We start from the raw sequence: 25,938 nt of genomic DNA, 5'->3' as shown, positions 1-25,938 counted from the left end.
TTCACCTCACGTAGGCTCAAGACCCCCTTTCTTCGGACACCCCCTTCCTGCTCTCGCGCATTTGGCACGTGTTTATCCCCCGTGTGCGCTCTGCTCCGCGGCCCCCTTTCCCCTCCCGCACCCTTTGGCGCGCCCTGCCTATCGCGCTCCGCGCCCGCACGTGTGTCCGCGCCGCGCCGCGAGCCGAGCGCGCTCCGCGCCCAGCCCCGGGCCGACCCCAGCGGCGCACGCGGCGGGCCCCGCACGCAGCCCCGGCGGCAGCAGCTGCGGCGGCCCCCGCTCCCCTCCCTGCCTCGTCCCTGCCTGCCTCCTCGCCGCCGTCCTGGCCCCTCCTCCCGCACGCCCCCTTCCTCCACCCCCCAGAGCCGGTGTTTTTCCACTGCAGGAGGATGGGGGATGCTGGGCGCTCCCTCAGCCGGCGAGCACGGGAGGTCAGGGAAAAAAAGGGCTTATAAATCACCCCGCGCCGCCCGCCGGCCCCGCTAGTCGCGCCGCTGCCTCCCGGGACGCGCCGCCGGCTCTGGACACCCGCGCCCGGCCCGGCCCGCACTCAGGTACCGCACCCGCACCGCGCCCGCCCATTGTCCCCGCGCCCGCGCCCGCTCCTCGCGGCGCCCCGCCGGGACACACGGACAAAGGGGCGCCGGGCCGCCGGGCCATTGTCTGCCGGGGGAGGGAGCGACGGGGAAGAGGAAGACACACAGATGGACAGAGAGACGTGGAGAGGAGAGGGAAAGACACAGAGGCAGAGAGAGAAAGAGCCGTGCGGAGAGGAGAGAAAGAAACAGAGACAGAGGGAGAGAAAAAGGGAGAGAGCGAGAAAGAGGACAGAGAGAGAAAGAAAGAAGACACAGAAAGAGGGAAGAGAGAGCAAGAAAAGGCAGATTAGCAGGAAGAAAGAGAGAAAAGGAAAAAAAGAGGGAAGAGAGAGAAAGAAAAGACAGGTTAACTGAAAGAAAGACAGAAAGAAAGAGACACGCATGGAGAGCAAGAAGGACGGCGAGAGAGAGAAGAAAGAGCGATCTGTCATTAGAGGCGGGGGCAGAGCCGTGGCTTAGAAAGAGCTGGGGGGGGCAGGGGGGAAGGAGACCCCCGGGGGCATTTCGTTACTGCCCCAGGTGGATCAGGTTTAGCAGCTGCTGGATCCCATTTTTTGGTTTTCTTGGTTTTTTTGCAGCCATGGTTTTGTACATGTCTGGGGTGCAGCCTCCGCCTGCCCGCCCGCCGGGGGTGTCAAGCAGCGGTGCTGTTTCTTTTCACACCCTCCCTTTTATAGTGTGTAGGTTGTAGCCGTGTTGGTCTAAGGACAGAGGCATTCAAGGTCCCGTGGGTAAATGTGATCTCTTTCATGAGACCAACTGAAAACTAAAATTTTTCCAACTATTTAGTTGGTCTCATCAAAGAGATCGCATTTACCCCTCCTTTTCTAATCTCTTTTCCTCCTTCACCTCCATCTCGAGCTGAGCTACCCTGTGGTTTTTCTGGCAGTTATTTCCACCCAGCCTCCCCCTCTAACCCTGCATTAACTTTTTGTCTTTATTTTTATTGAGATAACAGTTTGCAAAAGAAAATTCATTCCAGCATCGTGAAGTGCTGTTTTTCTTTTCCTTTTTCTCTCTCGCTCTCCTTTTTTTGGTTCCCCCACCCTGACCCCTTTGTAGCTGCTTCCAAAAGGCAGTATTTCTCCCCCACCCCCATTGTCTGACTGCAGTATGCAAACCTCTAGACAGGACCACCGAAAAGCCCAGTACAAACAGTGTTACAGTGGGATGCAACTGGATCTGACTGGAGTGTGTGATATTGCTGTTAATTAATTTTCCCACCTCAGTCATCTTTTCCCTGGAGAGGGGCAGCAGTAGTAGTCAGGACGCTCACGCCGAAAGGCACGTGGGTTAAAATTTGAACCTCGTTTACCCTGGTAAATAGTAATTCAGCAGTCACTTCTGTATAACTGATGTGAGAATTCAGCCCTGTGACTTTCAGATGATTAATATTCATTTGTGCAGGATAATAGAACAGCCTAGAGAGCAGCTTGGGAGTCAGCGCAGTCAAAGTTGCCGTATAAGAACAAAAGGGGAGTTTATTTGCAATCACGTAGAAGATAAAATATGCATTGAGAGGACATGCTGTCTTCCTTCTACTTTATCTTTTGTGACAGAAGTAGCTCGTCTGTAGATGAACGTTTTCGTGCATAGCAGTGAAATTTACTAAATTTGGAAAACTCCTCCTTTTCCTTCATTAGACAAGAACAAGTGACAAGGGGTAGTGGGTAAAAAGTTAAGAGCTTGAAATCCCATCCAGTCATTCAGTTTATGTCAGGGGGCAGATTAAGGAGTTGGGTTTTTTTTGGTTAGTTCCCATTTTTTAACTGTATTGTGAAAGACATTAAGAAAATGTGCGAAGAGGAAACCGTTGTGTTTATAGCGCTGTTTTGATAGCGACGGTTATTTTTTGCTTGCACGTCAAAATGTTTCAAGTGTTGAAGGAGCAAAAAGCGAAGCAGCTTTGAGATATGTAATTGTCCCTAGTGCTTGGCTGCCAGGTGTTCCTGGAATACATTTTATGACATTAGGTCTAAGTGAATCATCCCATTAAAACTTGGTGGTCTGGAATGTGGAGGAGCAACACTTACTTTCGTCAGGAGATTTCGGATTTTTTACTTCTAGGTTTAGATTCAGGGAAGACTGAACAACTTTTTGGCATTCTTCATTTGCGCTTAAAAGTGATGGGAACATGTTTTTTCCTGGAGGCCATTGGGTGGCCAGTAATGTCCTTATGTGTCTGCTGGGAGGACACCTTTGGCAAATAAGGGTGCTTAACTTGGGACTTGTGAAAAATTGGGGGCTCTGGGGACAGCTGCCCACCACCTTAATAGAGCTGGTCAGTTTTGTTCCATTTGTGGCAATTGACCAGGGGTCTGTACATCCCAGGATTCATTTGGGATGGAGGGCGGCCAGCTGCGTGTGGAGGCTGAGCGCCCCGGCCACCTGCTTCTGTGTGCCTGGGGCCTGGGGACTTAGTGTGGCTTTTAAGGAGCTGGTCAGTTACTTTACGCTGGTGGCAATGGAGTCCGTGGGCAGCCCCCTGGAGCCTCCACCCCCTGGGCAGCCTGGGATAAAAGAGTCTTTTCAGTTTCCAGGAATTAAAGAAAATTGAGGAACGGCTTGGGGAGAAGCACTCTTTAAAAGCTGCAAAAGCTCTTACAGCTCTGCAGTATCCAGCTCCTTGAAGCCCAGGAGTAAGGGTTCAGACAGCCCCAAAGCCTACAGACACACCTAGGCACCCCCACTCGGGGTATGACCACACATATTTCAGTAAGGTGTGGAAATGGGTCTTTACTGAATTGTAAAATCATAGAAAATTAGAGTTGGAGGGAGGTCATCTCTCTAGTTCAACCTTCTGCTCAAAGCAGGACCATCCCCCAGCTGTATCATCCCAGCCAAAGCTTTGTCCAAGGATAAAGATTCCACCAGTCAAGGCTTTGTCTACCTGGGTCTTAAAAACCTCCAAGGATAAAGATTCCCCCAGCCAAGGCTTTGTCTACCTGGGTCTTAAAAACCTCCAAGGATAAAGATTCCCCCAGCCAAGGCTTTGTCTACCTGGGTCTTAAAAACCTCCGAGGATAAAGATTCCCCCAGCCAAGGCTTTGTCTACCTGGGTCTTAAAAACCTCCAAGGATAAAGATTCCCCCAGCCAAGGCTTTGTCTACCTGGGTCTTAAAACTTCCAAGGTTGGAGATTCCACCACCTCTCTGGGTAGCCTGTTCCAGTGCTTTACTACCCTCCTCATCAGAAAGTTCTTCCTAATACCTAACCTAAATATTTAACTTAAGACTGAACCGAATGTTAGTGAGAAGGAGGAGCAGAAAATTGCAATTGGGCTAGGTATCCGCTACCATTCCTTAGTGGTGGTTCACTGCGGTGCCTAAAAAGTGATGGTTTTAGTAGTTGGAACTCTTAGCAGTGTGCAAGCGGAGACCTCTGACCTGGGACAGTTGTGAACTGGTTTCCAATCAGTGACATTTTTGGAACAGTTCAAGCACCCTTAGGATATTCTGCACCCTTAGGATATTTTGCTGGAGCTTCAGGAAGTCTAGTGTGTCAGAATATGGTTGGTTTAGTAAGGTTTTACAAAGTGACTTGTTTTATTACATGAAATTTAGGGAGAAGTCCAAGGATGACTTCCTCAAACAGTCTGAATGGCCAAAACTGAGGTGCATCTTAGAGGTTTGCCCCTAATGCCTCTTTTCCAGTTGAGAGGCATTTTCAGAGAGTCTTGCAGCCTTTAACTGGGCGAGTACCTTTGGTTTTAGTTAGAAAGGTCCGCACCTTCTGGCCATTTCTAGGAAAACAGAACACGCTTTGTTTATTTCTGCTGACTGGGTGAGAGGAGGGAATGGTAGCACAAAATAGATCCAATGATTACATCTTGTCAGTGCAAGCTTATCGTCACACTGATCTAACAGTGCTCCTCAGTTATCACCTGCTGCACCCCTTTATCCCAGGCTTGTCTTTTTTCTTCCCATTCCCTGGTCCTTGGGTGTACCTTAGTGACATGAAACATCCCCACCAATCTCAGAGAGAAGCTTTATACAGTTGCTTCCTGCTCTCTCTTGCGTTTTTGGTTGTTAACAAGTGACTCCATAAAGACGAAGCTGTTTTCACTTCCTTAAGAGTGTACCTCCTGTTTTCTTTTAAATTGAAGTGGTAGCCTATTATCACGAGTAATGACGAATGTGAAAGTTGGGGGAGTTAAAGCTTTTTGCCAGATCTTATCTGATTCATCACTCTAATAAACTGTAAATGCTTTAAAGAGCACAGCTTTTAATAGATTACTAAGTAAGATTAGTGCATTTGTCCTCTTTTCTTCACTGACTGCACTTATACCATAACGATGGATCAAGGTTCTGCTTTTTAAAAATAATTCCTGGGGCCCAAACTTGAGACCTTCGTTTAGCTCCAGTGGATCTTCTTTGTTCAATCCACTTCCAGGACTGAGTTCCTGGTGGTTTGGAAGGAAAGTCTGAAAATAATGTTATAGTACAGGGGTGGGCAACGTTTTTGGGCAGTGCCAAAAATACCTGCAACCTCAAATTATGCCGGGGTAGATGACAAGGGGAGTCATGAGGGGCCTGATACTTGCTGTGGTAGTGCAGCCCTGGCCCTTTCCTCACCATCTGCCCTGCCAGGCAAAATGCCTTTTTGTGCCATGCTCTGGCACCTGTGCTGGGGGTTGTCCCATTATAACAATTGCCCACCCCATTATAGTAATTGAATTCCCCATGAATGCCTGCCATCCTAGCTCACATCAAGAGCTGTGTCCTCAGATGATGTACTGTACTTCTGCTGATATAATTAATTTACCCCAGCTGAAGATCTCAAATTTACCACTCCAAAGTGCAAGTATGTGTGCAGATATATATAAGCAGGCTAGCATTCTGTGTATTGCTCATCCGATGCTGTGGTTGATGTTGGTATAGGATGCTCCAGTAGAAGTTTGGAAGTAGAGAAGGATTAAAGTTGTCCATTGACATATTTTTTAACCTTACCTCCAGTGGTTGCCTTGCCAGTGGAGAGCCAACGTTTGCTGGGGTTGCCATGCAACAGGATCTGAGATACTAAAGACCAGGAAAGTTTCCTAATGCCTACCCTTGTATTAATAATTTTTTCTGCATGTTTTGTATATATTGCCAATTTTTTTGAGTAAGTAGGCATATGCCTGCAAAACAGAGATGAGAACCTACCTTAATGACCCTGCTCCAATGAACATGCAAGATAGATATCGGCAAACAAGCAGAAAGAGAGCACGTAGTTTTTCATTCACTCGCAGCTGCTAGCATCTAGTACAGAAGCTTTGGCCAGACATGAAAGAGGGGGATGTCACGAGGTAGCAGGCTGCGTGGTGGTTATGTAAGGTCATTCATTGGTATGAAGACTAACAGGTGCATTATATTTCTTGTTATGGGTTCCTCCCATAACGATCGCAGCCTTGAAGGAATTCAGTAACCTTCTTTGTCTGCAAGGCTTATGCTTCAGTACATCTGTGGCTTGAGCATTGGGCGAAGGTTACTGATTGACTGTACAGCTCAGATGGAAGACAATGCATGACTTATTGGGTCCGCTGTTGAGTGTTGAGGTTTGCATACTAGCACTCAGAAGGGGAGCAACAGAGATCCAGTAGATAGATACAGGCAGCCATTAATGAAGATACTAGGAAGTAGTTAAAAAAAATCCTACCTTACTGTAGATTATAGGGCCTTGGTGTTTTATTTTCACTGATGTCTGGTGTAATTTACTTTCTCTTGAGACACAGGTAGAATTTCTGTGATAATTTACGTTTGAAAAATTGTAGTGGGCTGACAGATGAGAAACGATGGCCTATTTTTGCATTTGTTATTATATTCAGTATCCTGAAGTACCACAAAAAAATTTAGTTCATGCATTTATTATTGGATTTCATCTGCATGATGATGTTTTGAGTCAAAAGTATCTCATTATGCTGATGGACTCATTTTCCCCTCGCTTTTATTTTATATATTTATTATTATTTTTTTTTGCTTTCTCTTTTTTTTCCAAAACAGGAAGAGAAAATCCATTCAGGACAAACTCTTCTTCATGTAAGTGTTATTTATGCTGATTTACAAAGTTACAGAAGGATTAAAAAATTATTAGGATGTTCAAATACTAAAGACTTACCATCTGTTCATAGAAACCAAGTAAAGAGCCTATAAAAAGCAACTGTGATTGCACAATAATACTCTACTGTTATCTTACATTTATCTAAGCAGTTCTGTTGTGCACATCAATGCCGTATCCATTACAAAGTACTTTGCAGACATTGAGGGGTTCATTTGCACAACATGCCTGTGAAGCAGGTATGTATTATCATTTCACTTAACAGATGAGGGGAAGCATAGTAATTAAGTGACTTGCCCCAGGCCAAAGATGAGTCAGTGTCAAAGCACACCCTAAAACTCAGGCTCCCTAGTTTCCAGTCCAATGCTAAGAATAAGCTTCTCTTTCTTGGATTCTTCTACAGAATCCAAGCTCTGTCTGTAAAGTTGTTTGTGTATGTTTGTGTGTGTGTGGCCTCAAATAGCAAAGAGATATTTCAGGCCTTTTCTACCTATGATGATACCCACTAAAATAAGTAAGAGTAAATCCCACCAACCATTGGTGAATACTGTTGCAAATGTTTTGTGAAAACATTTGCCTCCAGACTAAATGCTCAGTCTCAGAGAGGCCAATGAGCCTTATGTAGTACTCTGCATAGAACAAGTAAAGCTGCATGTCATGGAGTTCTGCAGTTCTGCACATCGCCTAGTGACTTGTTTTGCTTGCAGATCTTTGATTTTAAAACTCTTGGTAATAAAGTAAGCTCTGCTCAGTATCTCTTCCTCCGAAGTAAATGCCTTGATTAAAAATATTACTGCCTTAACAAGGAAAATGACTGCATTGTTCACAATGCAAGGCCCGCTTTGCCTAACTTGGAAGCATGCACTGTTGTCAAGCCGCATGACAAACCCAAGAGCATTGACATCAAGCCAATTACTCATGCATCAACATTTTTCTGAAAATAACAACATATCTCTGAATTACAACGTTGCATTATTCTTGCGTAGCAACTGCTGGTTAATATATAGCAAAATGCTGTGTGGTAACAAATGGTTTTTGCTATTGTTGGGCTGAAATGTTAGTTCAGCTTTTAGATAAAGAGCAGCTTGCGCAATGAGCCCTTGTAGATCATCATTTCTATGGCTAGTACAGTAGTTGTGTAGACAACTGTGTTCTGCTGTTCGTCTTTCTTATGCTACCCTTCATTTTCCATTTTAAATTAGAGGTGGGTTCAGGTATATTCAGTGATGAGGCCCTCTTTGAACCCAGCGGGATATAACTGCATGGGTTTAGATTATCTCTGTTGCTAATCAAAAATCTATGGATTTTTTTTTTTATTCCAGTTGTTTTTCTGTCAGAAATGTCATAATAATTTTATTGTGTGTCTTTGAATTCATTATTGGTTGGTGTTAAGGAAATCAGTAGGGCTACCAGTTAGTGATGGTTTGTTTTCTTTCCAGTGGAAAAGATGATATATAAAACTTACAGCAATTAAAAAGTCGCCCCTTCCCATACAGATGCGCTAAAAACTTAGACTAGAGTAGAGCTTGTACCTTTCAGGTGGTACATTGCCACTTTTAAAAGACAGCAGCGACAGAAAAATTGAAGGTGTCATCTTGTTAGCCCATTTCTCATCATCGCAGGCCTCCCTACTGTACAAATTCAGACCTCTTGAAAAGAGGACAAAGAACACGCATCTCCCCAGATTTTTAAAGAGGAAGCACCGTGGTAAGAAAAAATATCTTTAAGTAAAGAGGATTCAAAAAGGGGAGGAGGAAAAAAATACACGATGGTGTGATGACCTTGAGTTGCAGCCTAGAATCTGGAGCCCATTGGAATGCAGATTTAAAGCTCTCTCTCTCTTAATTTTGACGCCATAAATGGATAATTGAAAGCTCCATAACTGCAATGTTTACTTTAAAATGGATCAGTAATATAAATTTATGGCCTGTGGGCCATATATACATTACAGCCTTCCACCACCTGCCGTAGGCAAGCTGCCAAAGGCAAGCTTTAAGCAACAGAGCCTCTTTCCTGGTTCTGTGTGTGAAATATTCTCTCTCAGATTTGACGTCTACATCTCTGCCTGTCTGTAATTGCTATATGTGTGCCTCGGTGCATTGGCTCCCTTTGGCTTCTTCAACAGTATGAATTTCCAAAAGAGAGAGAAACTCCAGGGATGTGAATAGAAAGACTATTGTCAAGTGCCAGGATGGTGAGACTTGCGGATAGAAACCTCTCCCAGGCCTTGTGAACTTTCAGAATGGTGTAAATTCCCATGGATATGAATTCTCAGATCGGGATTAATCCCCGTGGATTGTGAATGATCAAAATGAGACTCTTCGGTAAAGTTAAACTTTCAGAACTTAAGACCCCCCCTCAGAATGTGAACTTTCCAAAGGATATAAAAAGCTCAGGGATTTCGAACCTCAAGTGGTTCATCCCTCAAATATAAGTACATTCTCAGAAGTTCCTTCGTCAGGAATGGGTCTCCAGACACAGGAAGTATATGAAGGGTCACGTGGCAGGAAGTGGCCATTTTGAAAAAGGACTCTTTGTGACAATAACCAGGCATTTGTATTATAATGATAAGAAAGGGACCATCTTATTCTTGTCACTTTGCGACAAATACTACCACGATTCATTACTTTCCATCAGTGCATCATCCTATGGAGGAATCACCACTGCCTATCCACATTGAGGAGGGGACAGAAGTCCCGATTGGTGAGTGCAGTTGGGATGGGTATATGTAAGGGGGGGTTATGATGGTATATGGATGTATATGACTCACTTTTGTGTATACCCATTTGTCACTGAATATTCTAGGAAGTATTACCAATGCTTTTTAAAAAAAAAAAAAAAAAATAATAAAAATGTAGTGTATTCTAGCGTTTATGTTACATGGCCAGTATTGGTTCTTGACTGATCCACAGAGAAGATACTGCAGGCACAGCGGTTTTGTAAGCTTCCATCATACATTGTCCAAGTAGTATCGCTTAACACAGACCTGGAACAGCCACCAATAAGTGTTAAAAATAAGGGTAGTTAAACTCCATGCCCTTTCAGCGTTTGGCCTCAGTACTGAGCCTGCCAGAACTGTGCCAACTGGAACTGCCATTTTCTGCAGTGTAGACACTGCCCCATCAGGAACCCAACAAACTCATTTTGCATTAGTCACTGAGCAGCCAACAGTGTCACAACTTTGTCATTATTATCCTCAATTGGATTTCAGATGAGGCCGAATGCTCTATATCCCAAACCCATGAGCTACCATGTTATAGACGTTTTTGGGATGACTAAAGAAAGGACATGAAAAGACCACTTGAGCTGTCTAAAATGACCTCTGTGGGTTTTAGAGGGCTATGTCAACATCCCTTCCCCTAGCCTCTTATTTGACCTATTTTTCAATGTCTTTGGCCACTGTGCCTTGGCCACCTCCTTTAGGAGTATGCCATTGTCTACATGCAGTGCTTTTAAAAACCTTTTCTTATTCTCCAATCTGAATTTTTCATCCTTAATTTCAAGCCAGTTGCCCCCTGTCCTGCCATCTTTGAGGTGGAATAATAATTTTGCTTCAAGATATTTATAGTTGGATCATGGCCTGTAGAGTCTTCTCATTTCCAGATGAGATTAATTTAGTTCCCTTCAATACTCCTTGGATCATTTTTACTTCCCTTACTTGTATTTTCTGTAATTTTTCTATATTCATTGTAATTCATGAGGACCAGAACAGCACATGATTCTCACTACAGTTGGCCTAGCATGGCATTGTGCTTTAGATTTCTATGAGCCCCGTATACACACATCCAAAAACAACACTGGCTTTTGTTCCCCCACTCCCATTTCTCTCAGCAGCATCACACTGAGAATCTGTATTTGATGCCTGCAAACACGCTTGGGCCTTTCTCAGATTCACTGCTTTGCAGCTAGATGCCCCTCAGTTTGTCTATGCTATTTATTTCCTCTCCCTAGAGGTAGTACTTTATGCTTATTGGTAGCAAACCTCATCTTGTTGCATGCAGCCTTCCCATTTCACTAGGGCTTGATTTAAGACAGCCTGTCTTTGCGCTTAACTTTAATGCACTAAAATTTATCCTATCTTTCATAATGCAGTCATTACTGGTTTACTATCCATAGTTCAAAGGATTGAGATACTTAACATTTTATATTTAGATACACCTACAATGCATTTCCTCTGCCTCTTATTTCAAACCCTATTCCTGGCCCCGTCGTTCTTGTCTACATACCTACCCTTACTTTGCTTTATTAGTTGTAAAAATATACAAACTGGTAGGTTTAGCATTCTTCTTTTCTTCATGTTGTATTTTTTTTCCTGTATAATTACCATATTGTTGCTATACGCCTTGCACACATGGTAAGTGGTAGCTCTTCATATGGTGGAGGTAATCATTCCTCAATTCTATTGAGGGTCTACTCAGTGGAACAACTGAATGATGACAACCCACTCTGATAGAGCCATTTAATCTGAGCATTTCATATATATTTGGTATTTTCATCACATCTCTTCCGTTGCCCTGAGGAAGTATGGACTGCTGGGATGGTGGCATCTGAGCCAAGAATGAAATTTAAAAAGTTTGATGCATGATACAAACCAGCCAAACAAAAAAAAACTGTGAGTGAAAGCTTTTCATATGATGTTTGCTCAGTGCTGTCATGCAGTGCATTTCCTGGATGATGCACTGAGCTGCAGTAGTAGCTATGAAACTTTCTGCTGAATCTGGACCTGGACCTGGATCGTGCCAGAACAGAGGTGATCATAAAACATTTTAATATTTGTCTGTATTGTCAACATAACAGCCTGTAGTAAGGAGGAAATGGCGGGAGGGGAAGGAGGGTGGGGGGGACAAACATTAATGATCTCTGCAGAGATGCAAAATTGGATATTTGAATACCCAGAAAATTGTATCTGGGGTTTTTGACTCCTAACTTATTGTGCAGTGGTGTTATAGCTACATCTGTGTCCAGATACTAATCCCACCCTCCTTTCAAAGGTGCTGGAGTGATTTAGATTGAGGTTTGCATTTAAGCACATTTATAATGGAAATAGAAAGGAGCTTTGTCAGGTATTTAGCTTGGAGAAAAATAACTTAGTGATTGATCATACACACATGTATATATACACACTGTAGTCATATGGTTGTTAAAACAATTGATTGCAGTAGCCAGTTATTTTTAAAGTCATTTTGAGAATAATATTATTTGCTAGTCTGGAATGTAATTTAAATTACACTTCAAAATTACACTGTTTATTGTGTCCCAAACCTGAGTGATGATGCCAAGTCACTTTGCAAATCACATAATTTGATGCAAAGGAAATGCAAATTTAATCAGTAGGTTACTTTTTTCAGAAGCGAAATTTAACAACCTGGTTATTTAAAGCCAATAAAAAGGAACATAAATCTACAACAATTACAAATAATGCAGCATAACAATACAGAAATACAGTGGGAGCCAACGTCTTTGGTAGGCATGCCAGAAATTAGTCCTGCACCCTTCTGGAGTGCCAGTCAGATCCCCTCTCACTGCCTGATCTGTTGCTCTGTTTTCTGCACCCTAACCTGTGCTCCCTGCCTGATTTTCCCCTGTGCTTCATGCTTCCAACCCTGTGCTCCCTGCCCAATCTGCTGCTCTGCTTTCTGCTCCTTGCCTTCTCCGCCACTCTTCTTCCTGTCCCCTTCCTGATCTACTGCATTCCACACACAGAGGCTACCCATCCCTCGTGGTGGCACACATGCCATGACCACTTCTGCAATAATAGATTCACCAATGGAGGACCCAGCACACATGTTCAAGACCAAAACTCTGTGTCCTCAGTGGCATACCATATAGGGCCTCTGAGTTGACGAAAGGGAGGTTATTAATACAGAGTGTTTTCATCTTGATGAGAGATGTTGGCATTTTTGCATAGCTGAATTAAAAACTTTTGATCAAGAAAATGTCTGGTTCTACTCTTTCTTGATAAGCTTTTGAACTCTTTTTTTTTTTAGTACATTCAAGGGAAAGGCAGCTGAGCTAAGCGTGGACAATCATGTTAAATCAAGGCACTAGATGGAAAAGTAGTAACTAAGAAAAATCAAAGGGAGGTGGTTTTACTTAGCAGTACAACAGAAAGTAAAGACTAATGGTAAAAGGTTCACATCCTGTCAGCCTTTGTTCAAGCGTACACACCAGCTGACTTCTATTCTTGCCACACTTAATCAGTTTAGTAAGCTCGTGGTAAAACAAAACACAATTGATTGTTATTTGTTCTTACTTATAATAAGGCCATGCCCAAATGCCTGAGTCTGCATTTGGGGGTCTGTTATGCTAGACAAGCAAGTAACAGCCACAGAAGATGGCACAGTCTCCTGAAGAGAGATTGCAATAATTAATTGCCATGATTGCAGTAAGGTTATTGGAGCTGTGCAGGGCTGGGGAACATCACTGGGGCCATCACTCTCCCATGCACTTGAAGAGCTATAGGGCTGTAGGAGAAGGTGTTTAGTTATATTTCCACACTACATTTATAGATGTTAATGCTCTAGAAGTTGTCAAAATTCCCTTCCAGAGAAACTCAAATTGAGCACGCAGCTCCCTGTTCTTGTGCACCTGTGAATCTTGATTTTGGTGGCACTGCTATCATTTTACCTTTGTGTGAGGGAGATGAGTCAGGTCCTTGGTTTCCATTATAAACACAGGGCCCATTTTATAACCCGGACTTATGAATTACTTCTCCCATTGGTCCACATTCAGATTTCAGTGGCACAATTATAGAGCTGATGTTACTGCTATTTTTAGTGGACTTATTCCAAATATTAACTTCTGTCATTTAGGCCCTTCTTACATGGGATAGAAATACTCTTTTAGGTTTTTTTCTGTTTACTTACCTTAAAATGATTGAAGCTTCTGCCTAGACACAAAGTAACACACTTCAGTTGTGTTAGCTGGTCCTGGTACAGCTGAAAGCTCAGTTGACCTTCCCTGATTTAATGAAGCACCTTTCCCTCCCACCCAGGTTTTCCCTAAACACATACATTTGTACCTGTTCTGTCTGACTATGCTGACAGGCATCTCTAGGCTCTTGTTAGGCTCTTGTTAGCATTACATTTGTCCCAGAGCTGTCCACCAGTGCTTATCAGGCAGAGCGAGCATAGAGATATGTCATCTTCCCTCCCAAGTCAAAGAATATCCTATGCCCTGTGTTTCTACACCAAGTTGTTTGCTTTCTGAAGGTAAGAGCACAACTTTTGTCACATGTTCTGAAGGATTAGCTCCTTCATGGTAATGCTGGCACATTGAGGGCTTGATTTTGCCAGGTAGTAAAAGCCTTTTGATAGAGGTGCACTGGTTATATCAGCTGCCTGTCAGATAGGCACCGATAAAAAGGAAAACGACATTATTGGCTACCGGCTTATTTCAGCTGTTGAAGCTGATAATGTTTATTCATAATTATGCCTTCTGGCTAGGGACCTGGACACCTGGGTTCCCTGTCCCGTGCAGGGCCGCAGCCCCCAGATGCCTGGGTTCCCTTGGGAAACAGTAAGCAGCATTCTAGCCTGCAAGGGGTCCTGCTTGGGGCTGCCCGGGGTGAGACTCGGGGGACACCATGTGCATGTGCATGGCCAGGAGCACAGCCAGACAGCATGGAGAGCAGCTCCCTGCAGGTAAGTCTATGGAGGAGAAGGGGCATGGGGGGTACAGATTGAGGCCCCCCATAGTGAGGGAGGGAGTGGGGTAGGGGTAGGGGCTGGGGGTGCTGCCCACCCAAGACAATTCATGGGACCCGGGGCCAGTGCAGGGTGTGGGACAGAGCCAGAGGTGGCTCATCCAGAGGTGATGGGGCAGCCCCCAGCCACTGTGCACATCCCCCGGGGAGGCATAGGACGGGCATGTGCCCCCTAGATTTGTGCATGGGGCAGATGCGGTCTGCTTGCTGTGGTCTTGGGGCTTTCTGCTCTACTGCCTTTCCCTTGGGAGTCCTGTGCCTGCCCCCTGCCCACCCGGCAGCAGTGGGAGCAGCCAGTTGTGCCCCCTGCTGCCAGGTGGGCAGGGGGCATTCAGCCAGCATGGGGCTTCTGGGGCCAAGGCAGCAGAGTGGAGAGCCCCAAGCCTGTAGTGGGCAGCCCGCATCCACCCTCTCCCCACTCAGCTCTTCTCCACTTAAAAGCACCCCCACGCTTAAAAATGGTGGAAGCAGCGCTTCTAGTAAAGCTCATTCAATGAACTTTAGTTCAAGTACCCCTGCTGCTAGGACTGATACATGTAACACAGGAGGCTGCTGGAGTGTGCCAAAAAAAAGGTTTATTTATGTCAGTTAAATCGGTTATCGGATCGGCATCAGGTGATATGGTTGGTTAATAATTGGCTATCGGTATCAACCAAGAAAATATTTATCGGTACACCCCTACCTTTTGCAATGTGCCCTTGTGCCCTCTAAAGAAAATACTCTTGGCACCAGGCAAGATTGGGCTTGGTAGGCCTGCAGGCACCACTTACATGTTAGTTATGTGTTTTGACAACCCAGAAGTTGCCTTGATAGATTTCCACACAATGCAATATGTCCCAGGCATTTACAATGTTTCTCTGCCACTAGAAACAGATCTTCATACACAGGATTATTTTCTGCTTATCTATCTGGGAAATGAAGTGAGAACTTGAAAAAAAAGATCTCCAACTAATGGAACCATCCAAAATGGTTCTTTAAAACTATCCAAAATTGCATAGGGAGTTATATACCTGAACTAGCAATGTATGTCAGGTTACTGTGGCAAGGGGGTCATACGGCACATTATGATTAGCAGTAATGATCATGTAGCATGCTTTGTTATGTTCAGTAGTTTGGGGAGTTTTTTTTAAAGGAACATGTTCCTTTGCTTTGACAGTTAAGTGATTATAATCTGATATGGCACCACCAATGGCAGTTGCTTGTTTTATATTAATCTCAGAGCTTAGTCATTTGCTACATACCAGTTTAACTCCCTCGATAAATTTTGCTTTCCAATACTTTGTTTTAAATGTATGGAATTTCTGAGCATCAAGATTAGTCTTTCTTATAGTTTTGATTCCTCTTGGTTTTAACCTTCATCCCTCCTTTCCCCAACACCATTCCTCTGATGTTTTAAGAACTGATTCTCAATCCAGTTTTCTACCAATACATTTTACTCCAGATGAGATTCCCATCTCTTTTACGGCTCAGAAGAAATATCTCTGAGGTCAGCGGTTATAGTAATGTAAGATCAGAGTAAGATATTTCCTGTTCATGATCTAGCTTGTCAGCTCCTTGAGGAAGACCCCTCAGATGACATTTTGGACTCCCAGTAGGAGTTTTGGCTACTGAGGACATCAGTGCCAGAATTTCCATTCAGGTTTCCCTAAATCTCAGTGAAATGTCATGTGAAACAGTACACAAGTTGTTAATAATTGAGCCATTTCAAACAGAAACACTTCCCTCCCCATTGATTCTAAATCTCATTTCATATTAGTCAATACTTGAATAGTTTTGAAGAGAGTCACAGGACACTTGACTTTTACTTACACGCTGACTTCCTCGGCCTTTGCAGCTATGCAGTGCTTTCCATGGGAGGCGTAGGGGCCACCAAAGGTAGTTAATACTGCACAGAACAACTGCTTCTCAGCTCATCTCCAGTTCAGCAGTCCTACGCTAGACAACCTTGGCTATGCAGAAAATCTTTAAGCTTCAAGATGCAGCATGTCACAGGCCAGCCAAGTTGCACTCTAACAGAAAACTGTCTTCATTAGAGGGCTTTATTTTAACCTATCCCAAAAGGGATGAAAACTGTTTTCCATGTTATTTCAGATAGTTTCAAAGGTGTTCAAAGATAGTTTCACCCCAAAGTCACCCCTAAAACAATCTTCAATTATGAACAAAACAGAAAGAAGTTGCTTGCTCTTCCCAGCCAAGCCTACCCAGAAAATTTGATTCCTTCCAGGTCTGTCCTTTATCAGTAAGAAGGTTATTTATGGTTTATATACGCTCTTTATTTCCCATCATGCCTTGTCAGAAGCAAAGCTTTTAGATAGGGCTCCCAGAATAGTCTTTCCCAGATTTTAAAGAACTTGCCTTGTCCTTTGTGTTTGAAGGAAGGTCCCTAAAACTAGGGTCAGCAGGATGGCCTTTTGGTCGTGAAGCTTGTACAGTTTCTATGCAATCACTACTTTCCCCTCAGTGATAGCATCTCCCTTCCCTGTCATACAGGCAAAGTTTTAAAGAGGTGATGCCTCCCTCTCTCACACAGGAAGATGTGCAAGGTGAATGTGGAAAAGCCTGTTGCTCCCCTGTTTCCATGAAGTTCAGGGTCCCTTCTGCCCCATTTAGTCCACTTTGCCACTCACTACAGTGCATGGTGAAGGGAGCATTGGTTACCTCAAATACAAATTATAAATGGAGCTAAATACATGGAAAAGATGCATGCAAAGGAGGAATAGAAAGCATTGTAGCTGAATTTGAACCACTTCTAATATTCTGTCTGCATCAAACCATTAGATCACCTAGTTCTTGTACACGTACCACCATTTTTTTAAACTATAATTTTTACATTTAGCCTGTTAGAAATTATTTTGCATGCTACCATCTGCTTTACATGTACCATATTTCTGTGACAATCTCAGCTCAATTTCACATACACATTTTATATCATGGGACTGCAAGAATTTCCCACCTGTGCATCCCTTTACCCCAAGTCAGTAAAACAACAAAATTAGCCCAGGATGAAAACAGTATTTGGGTGTTAAATTCAGACTTAATGTAACCCCCCTGCCCCAATTTAGGTAAGATTGCATTAGGAATGAATCTGGTCCCAGCTGTTCTGTTTTATGAACTGTATCTTGGTAAACTGGAAGTAGTGGTTGATGGGGACAGGTGAAATTTAGAGAGCTGGGTTAGGACTATAAAAGCAGTATAACAGCTAAAACTATCAGCTGATGTCTGTCAGAAATCATTGAAAAGATAAAAGGTGAGGGAAAATGCTCGTGTTGCTCATGTTTCGTCTAGTTGTATCTAGACACACATTCACTTACAAAAACCAACAGAAGAACAACCAACATGTGCGATAGCTGAGTAGCACCAATGTTAACAGACCGCTGGGGTTCTCTGCATCTCAGTTGTTTCTGTCCTCCTCACTGTTGCAGGCTCCCTCCAAAGTCAATGAGGCCAAGGTGAACTTCAGCGGGGCCTTTGTCTGAGTACAAAGCATAGGATCAGGCTCTTTGTTTGCACATGCAGCATGCGTTCCACTTCACAGTGTGGCATGCTGAAGTGGTTTATCTATTCAGGGTCCCTGGAGAAGTGAAATATTTGTTTTGCGCACGATCTGATTTTCATCTCTCCACACAAAAAAACAAGAGTTCAACTTTTGAGAGAGCTGATGGGAAAGCTTATGTGGCTAAGCAGAACTGAAGATATACTTATGGTTTAAAAATTAACTGAAATCATGTGATATTTAAGAGACCTGGATAGCTCCTGGGATTAGTAATGAGATACGGAGCCTTTCACCTCCAACTTGGGTTTAAATCAGGTCAGTTTTGATCAAAAGTCACTTCTGGTAGATAGCTGTTCAGCAGCCAGCATGAGATGTGTTAATGATGTACCCTTAAAGCTGAGCTTCTTGAAGGGAGCCTCAGCAGAAAATGCAAGGAGCATTGGGCCAGGAAGACTGAAGCATGCTTGTCCTACTGGAAGCAATCTCTTCTGTATTATGGTGGATGCACAGTGAAGGTGGCAGAGAAATGCAGGGGAAGCTGATGCTGAACAAGGCTATTCTTTACCCATTCAGTGCTTAAACAAAGGATTTCAGTAACCAGGCTGTCAAGCCAGCACCTTTCACCAGTTGCATGCAAACAGCAAGAGAGAGAAAACATGATATTATCTCAGGGCTTTGTTAAAAGCCAAGCAAATTACACAGAGTGTCACCATCTCTGCTGGTTTCTTTAGCTAATTTATCACTTCTCCTTTTGGCATATCCTCTGTAGAAACTCCCTGGTCTCTAGTTTACTTTGCATGTCAGAACGACTGTGAGAATTCATTTCCTGTGTGAAACTTGAGAAATGTATCCAGTTTCTGTTCATTTTTTTTCTTGAAGCAAATAAAACATGAACAAACATTAACAAAAATCCCAAATCTAAAACACTTAGAAAATCCTTTTTTGTTAAAGACCTGTGACCAGACCTGTTTTTATATAAACCAGCCTGGAAACATCAGAGAGACAAGAATCAATTCTTATCGTACCAGCACCGAATGGCATGTGTCATTTTAGAAGTCTATGACCAATTCCTCGCACTCATACATTTCTGACTCACAGTTCCCTGAACAAGAATGGCGGACAAAAAGGAGAAATCCACATTTAATACCAACATTGCTCTTGGTCATTAGGTTAAAAGACCACGGACTCCACCTGCAGTGCTGTGTTTTCAGTGCCGCAGGGCTCCAGCACATCCCTCTGGCACGGCCACCGCAAACGCAGCTTGGGGCATTCCTACAGCAGCAGTTTCCCGACTGTATGTCAGCAATGCCTTTATCAGTGCAATCTGGGAAAGTCTGGGTGTGCAGATACTGTGTTGGCGGGATTCCCCACCAGGGTCAGAGAAAGGTGGCCTATCAGCTGATTGTGCTGGAGCATAGTTTTTTAACCTGGACTTCAGGATGTCTTCCTTCACAGAGAAGTTCATAGTTAGCTCTGTCAGTCTGAGGTCAAGCAGAAGGCAGGGCAGATTTGCACTTTCTAGATTTGCCAGAGGCAAGACCTTTAAGAGAACTAGCTTAGCCAGGTACACAGACAGAATTAAAGGGATCAGCTTCCATATCAGAGGCTCCATGTTAGAAACCTTACAGTCTGATGTTTATGTTGCAGTACACAACACTTAAATTATGTCCCCTGTATAACACTGAAAGGGGATGGATAGATAGCATAGAAACCTGGTAACATCTGCCTACCCTAAGGTATCCTAACCTTGTTTGAAAATACAAACTCCACGTGACATCCCTCTGGTTAAAAAGCTAGGCAAATTTGCAGCGTAGATGGATCCAATGATTTTGTGTATGTGATGCTGAAGCACCTCAACAGCTGCTCTTCTGCTTACTAAAATGTGTATTTATAAGGACAACTGAATGCTCCCGTTCCTTTTTCATCTTCCCTTTCACATATGGCCACTAGCATCAAATGTCATTGATGCGCAGCAAGAGCAGCCAAAAGATATGAATAGAGTTTAGTGACTGAATGTGTATTTTCCCCCAAACCATTTATTCTGATGCATTTCTTTCATTTGCTTGTTTAGAAGATATTATAAGAAACCTTTTTGACTAAGCTATGAATAAAGAACATGCATAAATGTAGAACTAAATTGAAGATGTACTGCAAAAGTATTGAAGGGCAGAATGACTTATTCCCAAGAAAAATAAAATCAGCTTTAAAAATAATGAATTTGTGCCACTTGTCGTACATCTGCTTTACTAAATGCTTAGTTTATTGTTTAATTCTGTACTCTAAAGCACCAGACAGTTTGCAATTCTGGCCCTGCAGTAAATTTTGGCATCTAATGGTAGCACATATTCTATAAGCTATGTGGATGCAGTGCATAGATTCTTAATCATGTACAAAAAAATTAAATAGTCACAGCCTAAAACATGGTGAATACTCAAGTTCAGAACCCCTTCCTGTTTTAAGAGGTTATATGGGTGCAGGGTCAATTAACTTTTCTACTTCATCTATGGAAAAAAAATTGCTGGTGGTTTATCAGAGGTTGTAGACATAGCTACTGCTCACTAATGGACTATAATTTAATTGTACAATAAATCCTTGGAAGTGAAAAAAAGAGCACAAAGAATTTGCTGGGTTTAGTAGGAAGCTGGATAATTACAGAGTGCAAACAAATGAGTCAGAGGAGGAAAAGAAATAATTTTAAGACACAAGGTTCAAAGAGCCCTCTTTACTGAAACCCACAACATTTGGGAATCTAACCATTTTGCTATACAAATGACATGCCCCCCTACATCTCATGGACTTAGGCAAGGACCCTTTCTCAAAAAGATCAGTACCTACAGAGTTATGCTGCATTGCGGATTAATGCCTTGCATCACAATGGGTGATCCAGTACAGCTGGAGGAGAGTAGCAGGGAAGGCAGGAGGAGGCTGCTGCTCCCCTCGGGCTTTTGATAATCATTAGGTTTTAGCAAGTGCACTTGGGGGGGCATCAAATTAGCTCAGCAGTTGGCTTGATATGAACAAAAACAACCTTTCAACTGGATGTTCCCTTCCACATTTACCACTAGCACGTTAGGGTTCTTCTTACCTCTGTTCTTGCCCACCCTTGCTTTGCTGCCTTCCTTCACCTGTAGCCTTGTGTGGAAGCAGCTAAGGGAATCAGCAAGGACAGTGGTGGAACAAGCCCAGCAGCAGGAGAAGACAATGGCTGAGATTTAGGTATAGGAGCATAGCAAATTAGGCCTGGAAGGCACCTCCTGAAGTCATCTAGTTCATACTCCTGCTCAAGCCAGAGTCATCCTTGACTAAACCATCCCAGTCAAGTGTGTCTAGCTTGATCTTGAAAATTTCCAGGGATGGAGGCTCTGGCTTTCCACAATTGTGGCTTTGTAAAGCAAAGGAACAGCGGTCATCCCCCGCCAGGCAGGGAAAGTCTGTGCCTTGCATGTGTGCATGCCAGTGGGAGGATTTTCCTGGCTCTTGGCTGGGGCTGGAGAGCGAGGTGGGCTAAACAGTGACTGGTGTGCTGGGACAATACTCCATGCAGGAGACATCCGTTACCCTTCCCCAAGGCTTGCACGAATGGCTACAGTCCAGCTAAACAGGCCTCTTGGGCTGCACACTCCCTCCTCCTTCCTGGACAATAGTTTTCACAGAAAGCATGACCTTTTGCTTTAGTCCCAGGACTTGGACTCTGATGCTACTCCTATTAAAATTAACATATTTTGGTGGTGATTTCAATGGGACTTAAATAGGTCTCCCTTTTTCCTCCTCTCCCCACGTGGGAATCCTTAGTGAACTCCTACTCCCTTTGGTGGTATATCAAGACACCTCCCTTCCTTTCCCCAAGTCTTTATCAAAGGATAACCTTTGACTGCAAAGCATTCAGCTTTTTAGGCTTTCTGTTTAATAACAATGCTGCATTAAAATACAATGCATTTTATTCTCTTTTGCAATATGGAGAGACTTCAAGTTTCTTTCCACACCCTTATCCTCCCATTATAAAAGCCAAACATTTCCCGTGTGCAAAGGGTTTTTTTTTTTTAATTTTCTCCTATTCAGCTAATCATAGGGGTTTTAGTTGTGACTGCTTTATTTTTTCAAATAATAGGCACAATAGAACAAGAACGTTGCGTGATTGCAGTGTTCCTCAACAGCTCTGCGCTGAGACACAGTACCTATTTACAGCCTTTGAAGAATACGAACATACATAAGAAGGGCATCTGGAAAAATAAATGCTTTTTATCCAGTACACAATTGATTGAAGAGAAATAACATCAAGCCTTGGGCTTCTGTTTTGTAGTATATCTCAGTTAAATAAAGGGATATCTGTTGCTTCCAATGCTTTCTGTAGCAATCCTTCAAGATGTTAGCCATAGAAGGAAAAGAAAAAGCATATAATACTGAAAATGGTACAAAAGTTGTGAAAGGAGGGTTCATAGAAAAACAGAAAAGGTGGGGGGTGGGATTGAAAGAAGAAAAATTAAGAAAAGAATTGATCGATCGATAATAGAAAGATGGATATTTATTCAGAAAGAAAGGAAATGAAGGGGGAAAGATCAAAAGAATCTATAAAACATTAAGAAGGAAAGTATGGAAGAAGAGATGAATGAGTGCGTAATAATAAGTTTTAATAATATCAAGAGAGACTGTAAGTTAATGAAAAGCTTATTACTTTGGAAAGACATCATATAAGTTAAGGACAGTAGATGAAGTCAGGTATACAGTGGACGTTTGCATGCGCCTTCAACTCAGAGAAAGAAATGGATCAGGATTATTTTTTCCCCACAGATTGGAAAGATCTGTAAGGAAGACAGAACTTTTATCAAGGCATTAAATGTTTTACTGCTGTAGTGACTAGGCCCACAACTCTGCTCCATGAAGGGAAGAAATCTGTCAAGACTAAGAGTTAAAAGTTTTAGTTTGGAGCGATCCTGGGAAATGAACCAAATGTAATCAGGTTTTTTCTGACCCTGCTGCTGTTAAAATCAATAGATGCTTTTCTGTTGCCCTAAATCAGAGCAAGAACTGGCTCTTGGAGAGGAATCACAATACTATCCATTTTGATTAGAAAAACACGAGGGGGAAAGAGGCACAGGGACAGCTGCTCTCTAGGAAAGGACAGTTTTGAGAGAATACGAAATTTCACTGGAAATTCTGTTGGTTTCTAAGATGAATAGAGAACAAACAGCAGACAGAGACAAGAAATGGCAAATGTTACACTTGGCCAGGGCACCATGTTTACATAGGAGTATAAAACGAATTATAATAGAATAAACAGGAGGCTTTCAAAAGGTAACAGACTGTGGCAAAGAGGAGCACTGAGATGCCCGGAGGCCATAAATGCAGGGAAGTTCATAGGAGAAGAACCTGTAGAATAAAATTAACCACAGAATGTGACCTGCAGAGACGAGTCCAACTAGCAGGAAAACGAGTGGTGCAGACTGGTCTTTCTTCAGACAAAATTCCCATTGAAATCCATGGAAATCTTCAGTCTTGAGTAACTCAACTTTTTTTTTGGACTTAACAGAAGAGTAGGAGAGTGTCAAGCAGCTGAGGCAATTTCAGGGTCAGTGTTCAAACATGAAGCTCTCAGGGTCCAGACCTAGTCCCTGTTCAGCTTGTATCCAGTCCTGTAATGGATATAACATAGGTTGACTTAGTGCACTTACCTTTAGAACAGGGGTGGGCAAAATGCGGCCCGTGGGTCCCCTAAAAAATTAAGAAAATTAATATTTATCTGCCCCTGGCTGCCTGTCATGCGGCCCTCAATGGCTTGCCAAAACTCAGTAAGTGGTCCTCCGCCCAAAATAATTGCCTGCCCCTGCTTTAGAACAAGGTTTCTGCTCTGGGAAGGGAAGGATTAGCCAGTGTGCCGATTGCAAGGTACCATCGTTTCAAAATAGCCATTATCTAGCCACCACTTACATTTCTGCATATATAATACCCTACATATTATAAAGACAGGTTTTGCTTACTATGGGTTTTTAGAGTGTGTTTTAGTCTTTAAAGATAAGTTCCTAACTTTTTAAAGGGATATCTGAGGGAGGGACTTAACATTCAGGAGATCAAGGGGCTTCTGATTGAACTTTTTAGTCTTTAAAGGCACATGTAATTATGTGTGGACTTTAGTATGTACTGTTCATGTATGTATGTACTATGGTATGTACACAGTAGCCTATTAGGACAACAAACCTTGACTGGCATATATGCATCAGGCTATTTGCGCACACTGGTTTGAAGATTTGGCTCTTAAAGGTCACTGGACCAGGGATGAATATGACCTTACGGCGCTCACTGAAAACGATATTGTATTGGTCTCCTTTGTCTGGGAGGCCAAGGGTTGTGGAACGGGTCATTATTTTTATTAAGAGCAGACATTAAGTGACTGTCAGTGTGGATGGACACCGTTAAACTGTCTGGCATTAGTTATGTGAGTGTTTTGTCAGTGGCCAACGTTTTTTGGCCTTCTCCAAGTATAAAGCGGTAACCAGCAGTGGGAGAGCAGCAACTGAGTTTGAGTTAATGGCACAGCAAGAGATTCTGAGGTTGCCTGTTTGTGCACCTGCTTGAGAGAGGATTTGGGAGTATGGTGGTTCATGGTTCTTCTTGTAGACCAGAGTTGTGTTGCAGAGATGAAGCACTCACATTGTGAGCGTTACAGACAACAATTATTCTCAGAGCCTGAGGGAAGAATGCAAATTCCCACATTTTGCTGCTTTAATATATACTTCTACACCACACCAGCATTAATCCAGATTAATTATGTAGTCTTCAGTTAAATTAATTTGGATTAACGCCTATGGGCATTTCTACGCATCACCCTACAGCGATGTTGTGATGCGCTACATCACCATATGGCATGCCACAACGACGTAGCAATCACACGTCTACATATGATCACCAACTACATCACTGTAGCAGCGCACTCCAATGTAGTGGGAAAAATTAACTGTGCGCTGTGTGCACGGCATAGTGACCATCCATGCTGCACTTCCAAGAAGAAGTACTAAAGCACAGCGCCATAGCAATGTTGCCATATGGCGACATGTAGACATGCCCTATGTGTACCAGAACAGAATTTGACCCAGCCAAAATGAGATTCTTCCCTGCCTCCCCCAACCCCAAGTAAGTTTCTAGCAATTTTGCTGTATGTGGTGAACACCCAGTCTGAAAATAGAAGGTTAGGCTGCTACTCATTGTTTATCCATCTTCATTTCAGCAGAGCAAGCCAAACTTACCTGGAACTAGCCCAGGCTTCCTGGAGGGGGCTGCCCTTGAAGGCAGACATGTGTCTCCTGGAAAGCAGATTTGTGTCTCCTAGAAGGCAGATGTGTGCCTCTGAACTGGATCATTCATTTTGGACTCCATGATTTTAGGAGTATTTTCTTACAGTGTTTTTCCCTTTGGGGGAATTAGCGGGGGCAGTATCTGAGATCTGACTCCCTCTAAGTGATACTATAAAAATAACCTATTATTCTCTTGTTCTGACCTGGGCGGCGACAAAGTATTGTTTTAGTGTCTCCATCAGACCATGAGATTGTTATCCCTCCAGAGTCCTTTTAACCTCACCCAGTGGGACATAACTGAAGGAAACGAAACTTTGACCTATTAATGATAAAGACAATGCCTTTCGCTAAACAAACTCGGTTCTCTTGGCTTTTTCCTTCCAAGAAGAATTGCTTCCACACCCACCCTTACAGTCTTTGTACGCTTTTTCTGTACTTGGAAGTGGATGATTGGCCCACAGTGGTTGTTGGTAGCTAAGGGATAAAGTCCCACATTCCTTGAGCGTGACATGGGCCAGGATGACAGTTCCAAGCAAGTACTTAGTGTTCATTTCTGTGGTGCTGACCTCAACTATATTCCTTCTAGCCATAACTACCACACCTTCATGGATAATAAAGACTTTTCCTACGCCAAATAAGAGTTTGAGAGTAAACACAAAGCACTAAAATAAGGAACATAATCAAAGATCTAGAACTGCACACTGTACAAATCTCAAGCATTTTGTACCGCAACACTGTGAAATTGGCAAAATGCTGATAATCCTAATGATCCAAACCCTGAGGTCTTTCCTTGGCAAAACTCCCGTTGGTGGACTAAAA

At 43.1% G+C, this 25,938-nt stretch overlaps 1 protein-coding gene across 5 annotated transcripts in view; it reads left to right on the top strand.

Annotated features, from left to right (window-relative positions):
* The first annotated feature begins 365 nt into the window (after positions 1–365).
* SLC6A6 (solute carrier family 6 member 6) overlaps positions 366–25,938 on the top strand; it is a 70,502-nt gene continuing 44,929 nt past the window's right edge. The window contains exons 1-3 of one of the 5 annotated variants that reach the window (XM_059715668.1): positions 366–554; positions 6,581–6,616; positions 9,273–9,338. In XM_059715668.1, the coding sequence (XP_059571651.1) occupies positions 9,284–9,338 (55 nt within the window). In that variant the 5' untranslated portion in view covers positions 366–554; positions 6,581–6,616; positions 9,273–9,283. Of the gene's footprint in view, positions 555–6,580; positions 6,617–8,257; positions 9,339–25,938 lie in introns of all 5 variants that reach the window. The other 4 variants (XM_059715667.1, XM_059715666.1, XM_059715669.1 and 1 more) reach the window with 4 other exon arrangements.

This window comes from Alligator mississippiensis, chromosome 12 (genome assembly GCF_030867095.1).
Source record: "Alligator mississippiensis isolate rAllMis1 chromosome 12, rAllMis1, whole genome shotgun sequence".
NCBI classification, from domain to species: domain Eukaryota; kingdom Metazoa; phylum Chordata; order Crocodylia; family Alligatoridae; genus Alligator; species Alligator mississippiensis.
Note: the sequence above shows the minus strand (reverse complement) of the source record. Positions and strands in the feature narration are given on the sequence as shown.